The 14,142-nt window shown below is 64.2% G+C and overlaps 1 protein-coding gene across 4 annotated transcripts; it reads left to right on the top strand.

Moving 5' to 3' along the window:
* Positions 1–429: 429 nt before the first annotated feature.
* EFNA3 (ephrin A3) lies at positions 430–8,992 on the top strand. Of its 4 annotated transcripts, none has more exons than XM_051858615.3 (5): positions 432–671; positions 6,383–6,696; positions 7,357–7,422; positions 7,610–7,687; positions 7,893–8,992. In XM_051858615.3, the coding sequence occupies exons 1-5, from the start codon at positions 544–546 to the stop codon at positions 8,021–8,023; spliced, it is 717 nt and encodes a 238-aa protein (XP_051714575.1). In that variant the 5' UTR covers positions 432–543; the 3' UTR covers positions 8,024–8,992. The 4 variants fall into 4 exon arrangements, with proteins under 4 accessions (XP_051714576.1, XP_051714575.1, XP_051714574.2 ...); XM_051858613.3 differs by lacking the exon at positions 432–671 and adding an exon at positions 6,153–6,306; XM_051858616.3 differs by lacking the exon at positions 7,610–7,687 and having other exon boundaries at positions 430–671.
* Positions 8,993–14,142: the final 5,150 nt, after the last annotated feature.

The following is a 14,142-nucleotide window of genomic DNA, read 5'->3' as shown; positions in this document are numbered from 1 at the left end:
CTGAGGGCCTCTCCACCACCCTCCTGTGCCCACCTGACTCCTCACGCACAAGGGGAAGAGGGGCGGGGGGCAGACAGAGGGCCAGACTGTTGGCAAAGCAGGGGGCAAGCCTGCTCATCCAGGGGTGGGCCCCTGCTCCCTCTCCCAGAGGAGTCGGCTCACGCCAGCTCCAGATCTCCGCCTTGGACGCCCAGAACCTTCTCCTAGGAACTCCAGCCTGGGGAGCACAAGGCCCAGAGCCAGCTGTAGCAAACCCAACCTAGACAGAGACGCAAGGCGCGCGCCGGTCATTCCCGAGGGGCCCCAACGGGCGCCACCTCCCACGCGCCGCGCGCTCCCGGGCCGAGCGGGGCGGGGCCTGGCGGGAGCGCGCCAGGGGCGGGGCCTCGGGGACGCGCCCAGGAGGGCGGAGGGACGGGGCTGTGGGCGTGGCCTGAGGCTGGGGGCCGCGGCGGCGGCGGCGGCGGCAGCAGGGAGCTAGCTGGCTGAGAAGCCGGGAGCGCGGGGCTCAGTCGGGGGGCGGCGGCGGCGGCGGCTCCGGGGATGGCGGCGGCTCCGCTGCTGCTGCTGCTGCTGCTCGTGCCCGTGCCGCTGCTGCCGCTGCTGGCCCAGGGGCCCGGGGGGGCTCTGGGCAACCGGCATGCGGTGTACTGGAACAGCTCCAACCAGCAGTGAGTCGGGGGGCCCCGGGAGCCCGCGCTTCCCGCGTCAGGGAGAGGGGGAGGTCCTGGGGGGAGCCCGGGGTGGGGGTCCTGGGAGACCGGAGCTGGGGGCTGGGAGGCGAGGGAGAGGGGAACGCACACTGCTAGCGTCGGTGAACTCGGGGGTGTCTGCGAGGCTGCTGGGCTATCGTAAGGAGCGCTCGGGCCGCGCGGGGGAAGCTGTCGGGGGGACCCCTCACCCTATCTTGGCCTCTCGCCACAGCGCCGCTGGAATAGTGTCCCTGTCCCACAGCCCCCCATCCTCACTCCTTTGCACTGGGCTGGGGTTTAGGGGTGCCGGCGTGCTGGCGATAGGCCGCCGCATTCGGGGACTCAGAGATGACCCGTTTTCGTCCAAGAGGGATTCCAGGGGGTTCCAGTTAGGATCCCCTGCTTTCAGAAGTGGGTCCGGAGCCGAGACTGGGAGCTCGGCCGCGCACCTCCCTGGCACCGAGACGCCTGGGCTGCCCGAGCTGCGTGGATGGAGCCGGCCGCGGCGAGCCGGGCTGGGGCGCCGCGATGGAGAGCGCTGTCGGTAGCGCTGCTCGGCGGGGCTGGGGAGGTGGGGTGCCGGCGTGTCACACACGCACACCCTCACCGGGGCTGGAGACGGCGGACGGCTGCGAGTGTGAGCGGGCGTGCGCGCTGTCAGTGTGCGTGTGTCAGAGTGTGTGATTTGTGTGTCTGCGTCGGCGACCGTCCGGGGGTGGGAGCAGGCGGCCGGTCGGGGAGGGGGCTGCGGTCGGTGTCCGCGTGGCCGGGGACGCGTCTGGGCTGGCGTGGCTGCCGGCGCGGCGGCGGTCAGGGCGGGTGTCAGAGCGGCCGTGCGGTTTCCTCGGGTGTGTGGCGCGGCGGTCGGGTGCCGGCTGAGGGGCCGGTCCTCATTCGGCTCAGTCCTGGCTGCCCTTGTCCTCTCCTCCCCGCCGAGCCACCGAGAGGATCACCCTGGCCGCCTCAGTGTGTCTGTGTGTTGGCGGGGGGGACCCCTGGGGACACGGGGGTCACTGTCACACCTGCCCGGGCGGTGGCGATAGCGCTGCCTCTGACTCCCCCCACTCCGGGGAGGGCGACTCCGGAGCAAATGGCGAGACCTCAGGGGAGAGGACCGGGAGGGCTGGGCGGCCGCGACCCCCAACCTTCCGGGGGAGGGGCTGCCGCTCGCCGCTCCGCTCTTTGTTGTTTGGGGCTCCGCGCCTCCCCCTCTCCCTCCTCGCGCCCGGAGTGTCAGACTGGGGGTGGGGATGAGCCAACGACGCCCCCCTCTCGCTTCCCATGGAAACCTCGGGGGTGGGGATGCGGCCCCTCCCCCCTGGAGTGGGACTCCGGGAACTCGGGGGGTGGGGGGAGCTGGGGGCTGATTCCCCTGCCCTATCTGGCTCGTTCTCCTCCCTGACTCAAATGTCCGCCGGCGCCCCCCCCCCCCCGGCCCTGCTAGAGTCTGACGGGGAGTGGAGAGCTCCCAGGTGAGGGGCCCGGGTTCCCCGCCACCCCAGAGGCACTCCCGCGTTCTTAGGGAAAGCCGGAGCCGAGTGGGTGCGGGAATGGTTTTGACAGAGGGGGGTGCTGATAAGGCTCCCCTCCCCCGCATACACCTGGGCGCAGGTGAAAGCTTGGGAGGGGGCGGGGAAGCCGGGGTTCCGGGAGCCTTCTTTGCCCGCTCCACTCCTGTGCGAGCCCGGGCCGGCAGAGGCAGGAGGGGGGTGCGCACCGGGCCAGCAGGCCGCCGCCGCCCCCGCCTCGCTTTCCCGGCCTTTGTTGCCGCTGCGCCCGGGCTCCCCGGCTCCCTCACTGCGGCAGCCGCGGCCCCATAAATCGTGAGAGCGACGTGCTCCGGAGCCGGGAGTGGAGAGGGCCGGGGAGCTGGGGGCGGGGCCGGGCCGAGCCACAGGCTCCCGCGCCCCCTCCCCCCCGTCACGTGAGCCGGGCTCCTAGCTCCCACCTCGTGTCACGTGCTGAGGGTCTCTGCCCCTTGGGGTCACGTGGGGAGGGTCCTGCGACCCCGCCTCCGGGGGTCACGTGGTGGGGTGCTGGTGGGACACGTGCAGCGGCCTTTTTTGACAGACCTGGGGGCCGTGCCGGGCACTGCAGCCGCTACCTAGCCCTCTGCCCCCCAGCTCAGACTCTCTGCTTAGTCCTTTGGAAGAGGCGAGACCTGCCCCCAACCCGGCCCAGAAACTAAGGATGGCGACTGTCCGGCGGAGGGACGCACGATCGTGTGAGGTCCAGGGGTCTCCTGAGCCGGAAATTGAATCTGAGGGGTTCCCCCCTTGGTAGGCGTATGGCCCCCTGGCCAGGGCGTGATTTCCCTGAAGAGCCGAGCCAGGGTGTTGTGCCTCAGGGACATCTTCCCTAGCCAGCTCCCTACCTCTTTATCTATGAAACGCGTCTGTTGCTGGGCTCTTTCATTCATACATTCATTCAACAAATATTTATTGAGGCTCTACTATGTCCCCGATGGTCTCTCTCCGCTTTCTCCCAGTTCCCGACTCTCTGCCCTCGGTCTCAGCGTCCCTGATTCCCCCCACCCCGGGCTCTGCCTGGCCTCCGCTATCCTCCGGCCTCTATGTCCCTCCGATTTTCTAAGTACCGCGTTCCCGGTCTGCCCCCGCGCAGCTGCGCCCTTTGCCCTGCCCCTCTCGGTGAATCGGGTCTGTGCTCTGGCTGCGAGCCCCTCTCGCTGGGCCTCTGCGTCTCGCTTTCGGCGGGTCTCTCGCTCCTCTCCGCCGCTGCAGATCAATAAACCTTCGCCGCCGCCGCCGCCGCCGCTGTCGCAGGGAGGAGGGGCGGGGGCGTCGGGCGCGCTGATCCTCCCCCTTCGGTCGCGGCCGGGGGAAGCCCCCTGGCCCAGACCCGGGACCGCAGGATCTGGACACCTGGGGGGTGCGGGGGTGTTGGCGTGCACGCGCCGGCCCGCGAGCGTTCCCGCCACCTGCCCTCCCCCGCCAAGCTTGGGCGCGCGGACCCCACGCCGTGCACACGTGGTCCGGCCTCGCCTGCTGGAACGCGCGGCGCGCAGCCTCGGGGGCGCGCGCTACAGGGAGGAAGAACCGGGTCGGGTCCTTTTATATTGGTCCTCCACTCCCTAAACTCTGGGTGCCGGCGTCCGAGAGGCGGCCGGGAGAGCGACAGAGGCAGGGATTCGGCGAGTTCGGAGCTTCTTGGGGTCCCTTCCTGGCTCCGCGGGCTTGTCAGGCGCGCTGTTGACCTGCCCTTAACTGGCCTGTGGGAGAGGTCTGCTCCGTTCCCGACCCCTAGCCGCCGGTCCTGCGCCCTCCGCGGACGGAGGGCTGAGGAGGGCCAGATGCCGGAAGGCGTGCCCTAAAGACGTGCGGCAGAGGGGCCCCGGCGCGCCCCCGGAGCTGCAAGCCGGGAGAGACAAAAGTAACGGCGCGAGAGGGCACCTGCTCCGGAGGAGCCGTGTGGACACTCGCCTTCCCGTGGGAGAGGTGGAGGATAAAGAACCGTCTAGAGCAGCCGGGCACAGCCCAGTCCCCGCGGGGGCGCGGCCCTGGAGGCGGGGTTAGCGGCGGCTGCGCCCGGGGCCCTGGCGGCGCCTCTCTTTACTGCTAGGCCAGGGACGTTGACAGATCCAGTTAAAGCGCCCAAGCCCAGCACCCAGGTTGGGTCTCCCAGGTGTTGTGGCTGGGGATCGCTGGGACCCAGCCCTTCCTGCCCCAGGGCCCGCGACACCAGCTGGGCAGGTCCTTCTCCTGCTTGCTCGCCTTTTCGAGTCATTCGGAGGCTCCCTCCTGCCACTAGCGTGGGCATAGATAAGAGGTGGCTTCTCTTCACTTGTGGTGGCCAGCACCCTTGTTGTAAGATCAGTCCCCTGCCGAGGGACCTGTAGGAATACCCCAGAAGCTGACTTACTGCTGGAATGGGGTGTGTTGGGGGTGGGGTGCAGCCGGGAGGGTCTCCTTCAGAGTGGGGCTGGAAATAGGGTCAAGGTTCGAGGCCAGAAGACCCACCAGGACTGTGCAGCCGCCCAGGCCTGGCAGCCCCCTCCCAGGAACCCGTGGCTCACGATGGACAGGCAGGCCCAGGTGGCGGCTGGGAGGCAGGCCTGGTCTAACCCGTTTTCCTGCTCCCAGTGCCCCAGGCCCACCTGAGTGCCAGGGCCAGGGAGGGGCCGGGTGACCCATCACTCCCTGGGAACCGAGTGGGACTGGTGGCATTCCTGATGACTCAACGAGGCTGTTCCCATTCTTACTGGGGTGCCCGGACACCAGCTCTCAGCTGGCTGCTTTGCTGTGAAGCTTGGATTGGGCTCCTCGGGGAGAGGGCGGAACAGGCAAAGCCCAGGACGTGGTGAGGTGGGGGTGGGACCTCAAGGCCCCACCTTCAAGGCCCCAACCCAAGTAGAGGGCCCCCCAGTTCATTTCCCTAATGGATCTAATCACTGTTTGTGGAACTGTGTGGTGCCTGGTGCACGGAGAGCCAGGCCCCTCACTCTGGGTGAGCTCCCAAGGGACTAGGGACCCCCATGGTTGGATAGTTTGACTGGTACCCCTGCCTTCCTGCATCCATACCCTCCCCTCTCGCTGCCAAGCTGTGTGCTTTCCTACCCTAAGGAATTCAGGGAAGACCCCTGCCCACTACTCCAAGTTTCTTCATTCAGAGATTCCTCCCTTCCCCACACCAAGAGGTAGCGCCCTCCAGCTCAGGACTAACGCTTTAAAGGTGGCCGTCAAGGCAGGTGGGGAACACCAAGCCCCGGCACCTGCCCCTGTGTCCCAGAGAGGATCAGGGAAGTCAGAGGCAGAGCCACCTTGTCTGGGCACCGTTCCCACTACTCCTGGCGTTATGGGTGGCAGTGGTGCCCAGGCAGAGGAGGAAGGTGCACAAAGAGACATTTTTGAATGGCTGGCATGATGCCACATGGGACCTTCGGGCAGCGGCCCTGTACTCTCTGATTGTGCCGGGGGGCCTGGCCGTCCATGGCGACAGAGTGCAGGTCAGTGGGGGTCAGGGCACAGAGGCCTGACTCAAGCAATCGCCTGAGTCAACCAACATTGACCTGCGCTTTGGGCGCACACGCAGCCTGGCTCCGCTCTGTGTGCCGCCCCTGAGTGGGCGGCGGGCGTGTGTGTGTGTGTGCTCCACGGAGCTTGTGCATGCATGTGCATGAAGCCGCCGCCGACGTGCGTGTGTGCGAGGGCAGGTCCTGTTGCGCGGGCCTTGCGGGGGCACGACTGCAGCAGGGAGGAGATGGAGGTATGCGCCCCACGGAAGGGATCCCTCCCACTTCCACCCTTCGCTTCCATCCCTGCCATCCCTGCTGAATTATGGGGGATGGACAGAGGAAATCCGGGCCTGGGTCTGGGAGTCGCCGAGGCCTGCGCCGTTTCTGTGGCAACCGAGGCGCACGTTTCTCCTTGCCTCTGCCCCGCCCCGCGTCTCCTTCCCCTAGGAGGCCGGAGGGCTTCCCTGCGCTTCTGCTGCCCTCTGGTGGCCTCCCGGAGAAGGGCAGGCCGAGGAGGCGAGGAGGACCGGGCCGGAAGGGCAGTGCGGGGCCTGGCGGCGCTAGGGCCCGGGTGGCGAGAGCGGGGCTGAGACGAGAGGAAGCTCCGAGGAAAAGTCGGGCGCTCCGGGGACCCAGGGGAAGGTCTGCGGCGCGGTGACGCGGAAAGCGGGCTGGCCTTGGGGTTTCTTCTCTCTGACCGGCTTCCGTTTCCCCACAGCCTGCGGCGAGAGGGCTACACCGTGCAGGTGAACGTGAACGATTACCTGGACATCTACTGCCCTCACTACAACAGCTCGGGGGTGGGCCCCGGGGCGGGGCCGGGGCCCGGAGGCGGGGCAGAGCAGTACGTGCTGTACATGGTGAGTCGCAGCGGCTACCGCACCTGCAACGCCAGCCAAGGCTTCAAGCGCTGGGAGTGCAACCGACCGCACGCGCCCCACAGCCCCATCAAGTTCTCGGAGAAGTTCCAGCGCTACAGCGCCTTCTCGCTGGGCTACGAATTCCACGCCGGCCACGAGTATTACTATATCTGTGAGTGACAGCCGGGGACGGGGCCCGAAAGCTGGTGTCTGAGTGACAGCCGAGGGGCGGAGCCAGAAAGCTAGTGCCTGAGTGACAGCTGAGGGGCGGGGCCAGAAAGCTAGTGCCTGAGTGACAGCCGAGGGGCGGGGCCAGAAAGCTAGTACCTGAGTGACAGTTCGGGGGCGGGACCCGAAAGCTAGAGCCTTAGTGACAGCTCCGGGGTGGGACCCCAAAGCTAGAGCCTGAGGGACAGCCGAGGGGCGGGACCAGAAAGCTAGTGCCTGAGTGACAGCTCAGGGGCAGGACCCCAAAGCTAGTGCCTGAGTGACAGCCGAGGGGCGGGACCCGAAAGCTGGTGTCTGAGTGACAGCCAGAGTACGGGTCCAGCGGCGGGCGGAGGAACGGCCGCCTGGGGTGTCGCACCGACGGGGTCGCGAAGCCAGGAAAGGGGTTTGATGACCGTGCCCAGCGTGGGTACGCACTCACTTGTTCCTGTGAGGGGCATGTTGGGGTCAGGACCTCAGCGGTCAGGAACAGGGGCTTCTAGCCGCGGTGACCCACGTCGAGGGTCGGCCCGGGGAGCAGTGTGGAGGCCCACAAGCGCGAGCGCTGAGGGAGGGCGCCGGGCACCAGAGGGCGGCAGCGGCTCAGACCCTGTCTCGCCCCCAGCCACGCCCACCCACAACCTGCACTGGAAGTGTCTGAGGATGAAGGTGTTCGTCTGCTGCGCCTCCAGTGAGTACCGTCGGCTCCCGGCCGCGCCCCCTTCCTCGGCTCCCCTGCTTTGGGGCTCCCCTGGCTTCCTGGGGATGGGGGTGGAGGGCACAGGCGAGGGGGGCTTGCTCCCCAGCTGTAGCAGAGGGAGGGGGATCCTGGCCCTGACTCTCCCCTCCTCTCTCCCCACTCCCACCCCACCCCGCAGCATCGCACTCCGGGGAGAAGCCGGTCCCCACTCTCCCCCAGTTCACCATGGGCCCCAATGTGAAGATCAACGTGCTGGGTGAGTCTGCGCAGCGCCCTCTGGTGGCCACTGCTGGAACCGCAGCCCCCTCCCCCGTGCCTTGCTCACCTCGCTTGCTTGCTCCTGGGCACCCCGATCCTTCCTGCCCCTGGGTGGTCACGCCCACTGCTGCTGCCGCTGCCGCGTGCCCCTGCCCAGGCGCGCAGCCCCGCGCTCACCGGTCTGTCTGTTCATCTGTCCACAGAAGACTTTGAGGGAGAGAACCCCCAGGTGCCCAAGCTTGAGAAGAGCATCAGCGGGACCAGCCCCAAGCGGGAACACCTGCCCTTGGCCGTGGGCATCGCCTTCTTCCTCATGACACTCTTGGCCTCCTAGCTCTGCCCCCACGCTCAGCGGGGAGAGATGGGGCAGGGCGGGGTTGGGAAGGAGCAGGGAGCCTTGGGCCTCTCCAAGGGGAGCCTGCCTAGAGGCGGGGTCTGCACCATTCATCTGTGCCCGCCCTCTCTGCCCCCCTCCCCCCCAGGTAGGGCACTGTGGTGGAGCTGGCACAGGGGCAGCCACGGGTCCCCAGGGCCTTGTGGCTCTGGAAATGTTTGGTACCAAACTTAGGGGCCATCAAGGGCGGGCAGCGGCTCAGGAGTCCCCGCTCCCTGGTACCTTTCCCCGCCCCCTGGTGCCCTCGGCCTGTGTCCCCCAGAGAGAGGAGCGCGCCCCAGAGAGAGCAGATGGAAGCACGGGAGGCACCCCGTTCCCTGTCCTCTAGGGGCAGACGGCGGGGAGGGGACTAGAGGGGCGAGGGGCAGCCGCGGCGCCGCCCCTTCCCCGGTTTACAGCAATAAGCACGTCCCCCTCCCCCACCCGCACTCCGGGATTGTGGTTTGGATTGAATCCAGGTTTACAAGTAGACCCCCCCTGGGGGGCAGGCAGCGGGCAGGCACGGCAAGGGGTGGGCAGCGGGTGCCAGGCAGGCATGTACAGACTCTATATCTCTCTATATAATGTACAGACAGTCCCTCCCCCTCCTCAGAACCCGGACCTTTCCCGACTCCCCCTTCCAGCTTCAGACCCCTCCCCACCAGGCTAGGCCCGCCCCCGCCCCCGGGGGACCCCCTGGCCCTTTTGTCTTCCGTGAAGACGGGACCTATGCAACGCACCGACACTTTTGGAGACCGTGAGACAACAACGCCCCCTCCCTTCCAGCCCTGAGCCGGAACCAACTCCCGGGAGCTCCCCTGCCCACCCTCTGTGGTCCCCACCCATCCTCCTGGGCCTTTTTCAAGTGCTTTGGCTGTGACTTTCATACTCTGCTCTTAGTCTAAAAAAATAAACTGGAGATAAAAATAACGGAGTGTGTGTGATTTCCAGGAGCCACCAGCCTTCTCTTGCGCTGCTTAAACCCCACAGGTGGGGGAGGGGGAGGGGATTCTGGGGCCAAAAGCTCCCTGCCCCGCTCCGACCTGAGGCTCCCCTGCTGGGAGAGAGGCCGCTCAGGGTGGGCAGTCGCGGGGACTTCCAAGCCGGCCTGGCTGACTTTGGGCGAGACCCTTAGCGACTCTGAGCCCCAGTATCCCATGAGAACAACTGACCCAGAACGCGCAGCTCCCGGGGTTGGCCAAAGGCGCGCTCCCGACGGCTTCCCTTCCCACTCCGCTCTGTAATCAGAAGTCCTTGATGGGGGTCTACGGGTTCCAGGAGGGTTGTGAACCTAGATAGGAAAGCAATTCGGCCTTTAATTTTCTGTCGCCTGTAACTGGAATTTAGCATTTTCGTGTGGAACTGGGCAGCAGCCCCCCCCCCCCCACGGTACTCCTGGTACCCGAGACTTTGTAATCAACAGCAATCACAGATGTTTTCTGACTGCATAATAATTGTTGACGATATCTCAAAATATCATTGATGCACATCACTTTGAAATGATCATAGCTGTTAGCTCTTCCGTGTTCTCAATGTGTTAATAAAGGAGCATATATCTATATATTACTATACCAAAAAATGTAAATGCTTTGATAATTGTGTTTCAATATAATTGGTTTCCTTTATAACTCTTTGTAATTTTATTCATTTAAAAACTCGATGCCCAAAGGGCTAGGAGCTGGCTGCGCTGCACCACCGGAGGACAGCACCGGCACCCCGCAGCGGAGCAGAGGGCTCGGGAGGAACGCGGGGAGCGGGCAGAGGCGGCCGCGCAGGCGCCCGGGCTGGGCGGGGTCGGGCGGTACAGGTGGGCAGCGCGTGAGCGAGCGGCGACGGCGACGCGGCGGGCGCGGAGGTTCCTGGGGCCTCACTTGCCGAGCAGAGAGACCCAGCCCGGGGAGGGGGCCGTCCTCATATTGCAGAGCTGTGCACCAGTGCAGGCGGTCCCCGGGGGCCGCCTCTCCTGTGTGCACCTGTGTCAGCCAGCTGCATTGTGAGCGTGAGCCCCGGGCAGTGCGCTGGATTCTCTCCCTCCTGTACCCATAAAGCGGAGGAGATGGCGCCTCACAGCCGGGCTCTGGAGAGCGGGGATGGGTTTCCCGATGGGGCGGCGGGAGGGGTGGGAGCGGGAGGCAGCCAGTGGACCAGTCTGAGGCTCATGGATGCGGTCAGTCGCTGAGCAACTGGGGAGTGCCAGGCTCTACCCAGATCCTGGGGATACAAAGACGACACAGCCTCCAGCCTCAAATAAGCTAGTAACTCCGTGCGTGTTGATGTGTGAGCCGAAATCACTGACACACATAATGACATAACAAATCACTAACACATGATGTGTGGCTGCGGACTGTGCCTTGTGCATTCACAAATCTAGGCTATGCAAAGGCCATGCATTTGGGGGGAGGGGCCAGGAGATGCCAACTCCACTGAGCACGCACTGTGCCATCTTAAGGCTCACTTTTAAAATTTTTTATTTATTTATTTGAAAGTCAGAGTTACACAGAGAGGAGAGGCCATCTTCAACTGCTTTCCCAGGCCATAGCAGAGAGCTGGATTGGAAGTGGAGCAGCTGGGACTTGAACCGGTACCCATATGGGATGTTGGCACTTGGGCTCCTGCACCCAGGTGGGAGACCTGATAGAGGCTCCTCGCTCATGGCCTCAGATTGGTCCAGCTCTGGTCATTGCAGCCATTTAGGGAATGAATCTGTGGATGGAAGATCTTTCTGTCTCTCTCTCTGTAACTACCTCTCAAATAAATAAAAATATTTTAAAATTTTTAATTAAAAAAAGGCAGAGAGAGAGAGAATCTTCCATCTGCTGGTTCACTCCCTACATGACCAAAATGGCCAGGGTTGGCATTTTGTCCAGGTTTCCCATGTGGGTGCCAAAGCACTTGGGCTATCTTCCACTGCTTTTCCAGGCCATTAGCAGGGAGTTGAATCAGAAGTGGCACAGGTGGGACTTGAAACCAGTGACCCTATGAGATGCCAGCATTGCCAGCTGCAGCTTTACCCACTATGCTACAATGCTGGCCCTGGGCTCACAATTTTTTTTTTAAAGATTTATTTATTTGAAAGGCTGAATGAGAGAGAGAGAGAGAGAGAGAATTTTTCATCTGCTGATTCACTTCCCAAATGCCTACAAGAGCTGGGGCTGGCCAGGCTGAAGCCAGAAGTCAGGGGCTCCATCTGGGTCTCCCACAGGAGTTGCAGGAACCCAAGCCCTTGGGCCATCATCTGCTGCCTCCCGGGGGCTTCAGCAGGGAGCTCCAGCAATGGAAGCAGGACTCCGCCCAGGCACTCCGATGCTGGGTGTGCGCGTCCCAGCCAGCTGCTTCCTCTCCTGTGCCCCAGCGCCTGCCCCAAGCTCACTGTCTATCAGCACCGGTGAGGGTCTAGGAAGCCATGTCCATCGACGAGGGTCACGCAGCCTGGCACGTGCTAGGCTGGCAGCCATGGTGGGTCTGTCACTGTCCCCTGACAACCGGAACCTGCTGTACCACTCGGAACGTTTCCCTACAAGTCCTGCCCCCCCATGCCCACAACCTGCCACCTTCTCCCACCTATGCCACTTGGAGCTCTGGAGGAAGACACAAAGGATCTCAGGTCCGGGCTGACCCCTGATTTTACAGATGGGGCGCCTGGGGCTTGGGGAGAGCAGGTGACTGGCCCCCAGCCACGCAGGCATCTGTGGCAGAGGCACAACTGGACCTCAGGTCCACAGAGCGCCCAGTGTCTCTTCTTTCATCCCAGGACATCCCAGGAGGGAAGACGCCCCTGTGGGCAGGAGCTGTAGGTTGGTGCACTGTTTTCCTAACAGCCGTCAGGCAGTGACTGAGAGGGAGACACACTGCTCAGCACGGGGCATCCAGCAGCTGCCGGGGCTTGCTGGGATCTCACCCGGGACAAGGCCTTAGTTTCCCAAGCGTGGGAAGCTGGGGAGAAGCGTCAGCACCCCGGGGTGGGCACGCGCAGCCCGCAGGACTCATACGGTCCGGCCTTGCGGTGTCAACTGATCAATTTGTGTGCCCCCCCAATGATGTTATAAATGTCCACACGGCCCTTAGCAGAGAAAAGATTTCCCCACCTGCCAGGTCCCCAGCCCCTGCCGTGGGACACCAGGGTGTCCTGGCTGAGACACTGCTGAGATGGCCCTTGCGGTGGGGCTGGGGGGAGCAGAGGAGGGAGACTCAAAGCCCAGACTCAGCCTTGACTGATGGAGGGGACCGACAGAACAGCATAGAATGCTCGGGCCCTGGCCGGAGCAGGGGACGGTGAGCGAGCCGCCCCTTCCCTTCCCCCCCACAACACCCTGTACCTAGGGTCACCTAGTCTGCGGTGACTGCCACATGGTGCCCCAGGGCCTGGACATTCTGTCCATCCTGGTGTTCCCGCCCCAGAGGGCAGGGAAGGGAAGTTCAAGTTAGTGAGCTGTGCCGGCTGCAGGCGGGCCAGGCCAGCTCCAGTCGGGTGGCACCTGCACCCCAAGCAGGCTACTCTTCCTCCTTGGCCGGTCTCATCTGCCTCCAGCAAGGGCAACTGGACGGTCACAGCCGACCCGGAAGCCCTCGGTTGCCCACAGAGGCTCTCACACCGATCCTCCCCTTCCTGTCTTCTCCAGGGTGTGAAATGGCAGCAGCAACAAAGTACTGGACCCAGATTTGGGGGTGGGGAGCGAGGCTCAGAGCCCGGCCCGCCAAGCGCAGGAGGGGGAGCTGGGTGGGAATGGGGTTGGAGTGTTGCCATCCAGGCTGCCCCGGGAGCCTGCACGTCTGCAAGATGGCCACCAGGTGGCACAGTACCGAGAGTGCGTGAGCAGAGCTTGGGAAGTCTTTTTCTCTCTCTTTCTCTCCCTCTCCCTCCCTCCCTTTCTTCCTTTCTTTCCTTTCCTTCTTTCTTTTTTTAAGATTTATTTATTTGAAAGGCAAAGTATGAGAGAGAGGTCTTCCATGTGCTGGGTCACTCCCCAAACAGTTACAACAGCTGGTTCTGGGTCAGGCTAAAGCCAAGAGTCAGCAACTCCGTCCAGATCTCCCACATGGCTGGCAGGGGCGCCCGAGTAATTTGGCCATCATCTACTGCCTTCGCAGGTGTATCAGCAGGGAGCTGGAGAGGAAGTGGAGCAGCCAGGACTTGAACCTGTGCTCTGACATGGGATGCTGGCCCCAGCCTCCACGTTTTACCCACACTCTGTTCTGTCCCACTGGCCAAGCAGGGGGCCTGGGGCATGGGCTAGGCTGAGGGCCCACCGGTTGGGATGTGGACTAGAAGATGTGGTGGGGACATGGCCGGGAGAGGACCTAGACTGGACCAAAGGATAGAAGCGGGGCTGTGGGCTGAGAGGACGCGGGTGCCGATGAGGCACCCACAGGAGGAAGTGATTGATGGCAACACAGCTGGGCAGCAGCAGCCGCTGCACAGCAGCCCAGGGAAGTGTGATGCTGGCACAAGAGACAGCTCAGACGTGCCAGGGCCAGGGCAGAGCCTGGAGGTGTGGCTGCCCCTGACCCCACGTGTGCCTGGGTCTCTGCTCCCCCAGGGGGTCAGCACCATGCTCACCACAGCCTCTGACCTCAGGTAATTACAGTGCTGTTGCCAAGCCTGGCCTTGAAAGGGTGGCTGGGCCAGCCCTGGAACCTGGGAGAGTGGGGCTCCACTGGCTGGGGGTCCCCAGCCTGCCCCTGAGAGTCGCTGGCTTCGGACTCGGGCTCACACTGTGGTTCCCACGCACTCACACCCTCACAACCTCTCCACCCCACGCAGTTGCAGTCGATCAACCTGGCGGCTTGGGGAGGGGAGTGGGGGGACGGCAGCATGGAGGGGGTAGGGGGGCGGTTTGTTTACACAGCTGAAGGGCAAGGGGCCTCACCCCAGCTGGAGGGAGCAGGCACACAGGCCACCTGCACCTGCTGCATGTGCGGTCGGCGATGGCAATCCCCCCCACCCCCGGCCACATGCTGCTTCATAGACATCACACTCACACCTTTCCCGTGCACTCTGAGCAGCGTAGCACCGCCTAACACATTCACGCAAGTGTGAGCCCACACCAGGACACTCAGCGACACACTCGAGGGCTGGCATC

This window comes from Oryctolagus cuniculus, chromosome 7, assembly GCF_051225735.1.
Source record: "Oryctolagus cuniculus isolate XC-2025 breed Fujian yellow rabbit chromosome 7, ASM5122573v1, whole genome shotgun sequence".
NCBI lineage: Eukaryota > Metazoa > Chordata > Mammalia > Lagomorpha > Leporidae > Oryctolagus > Oryctolagus cuniculus.
This window is presented reverse-complemented; position numbering and strand designations above follow the sequence as displayed.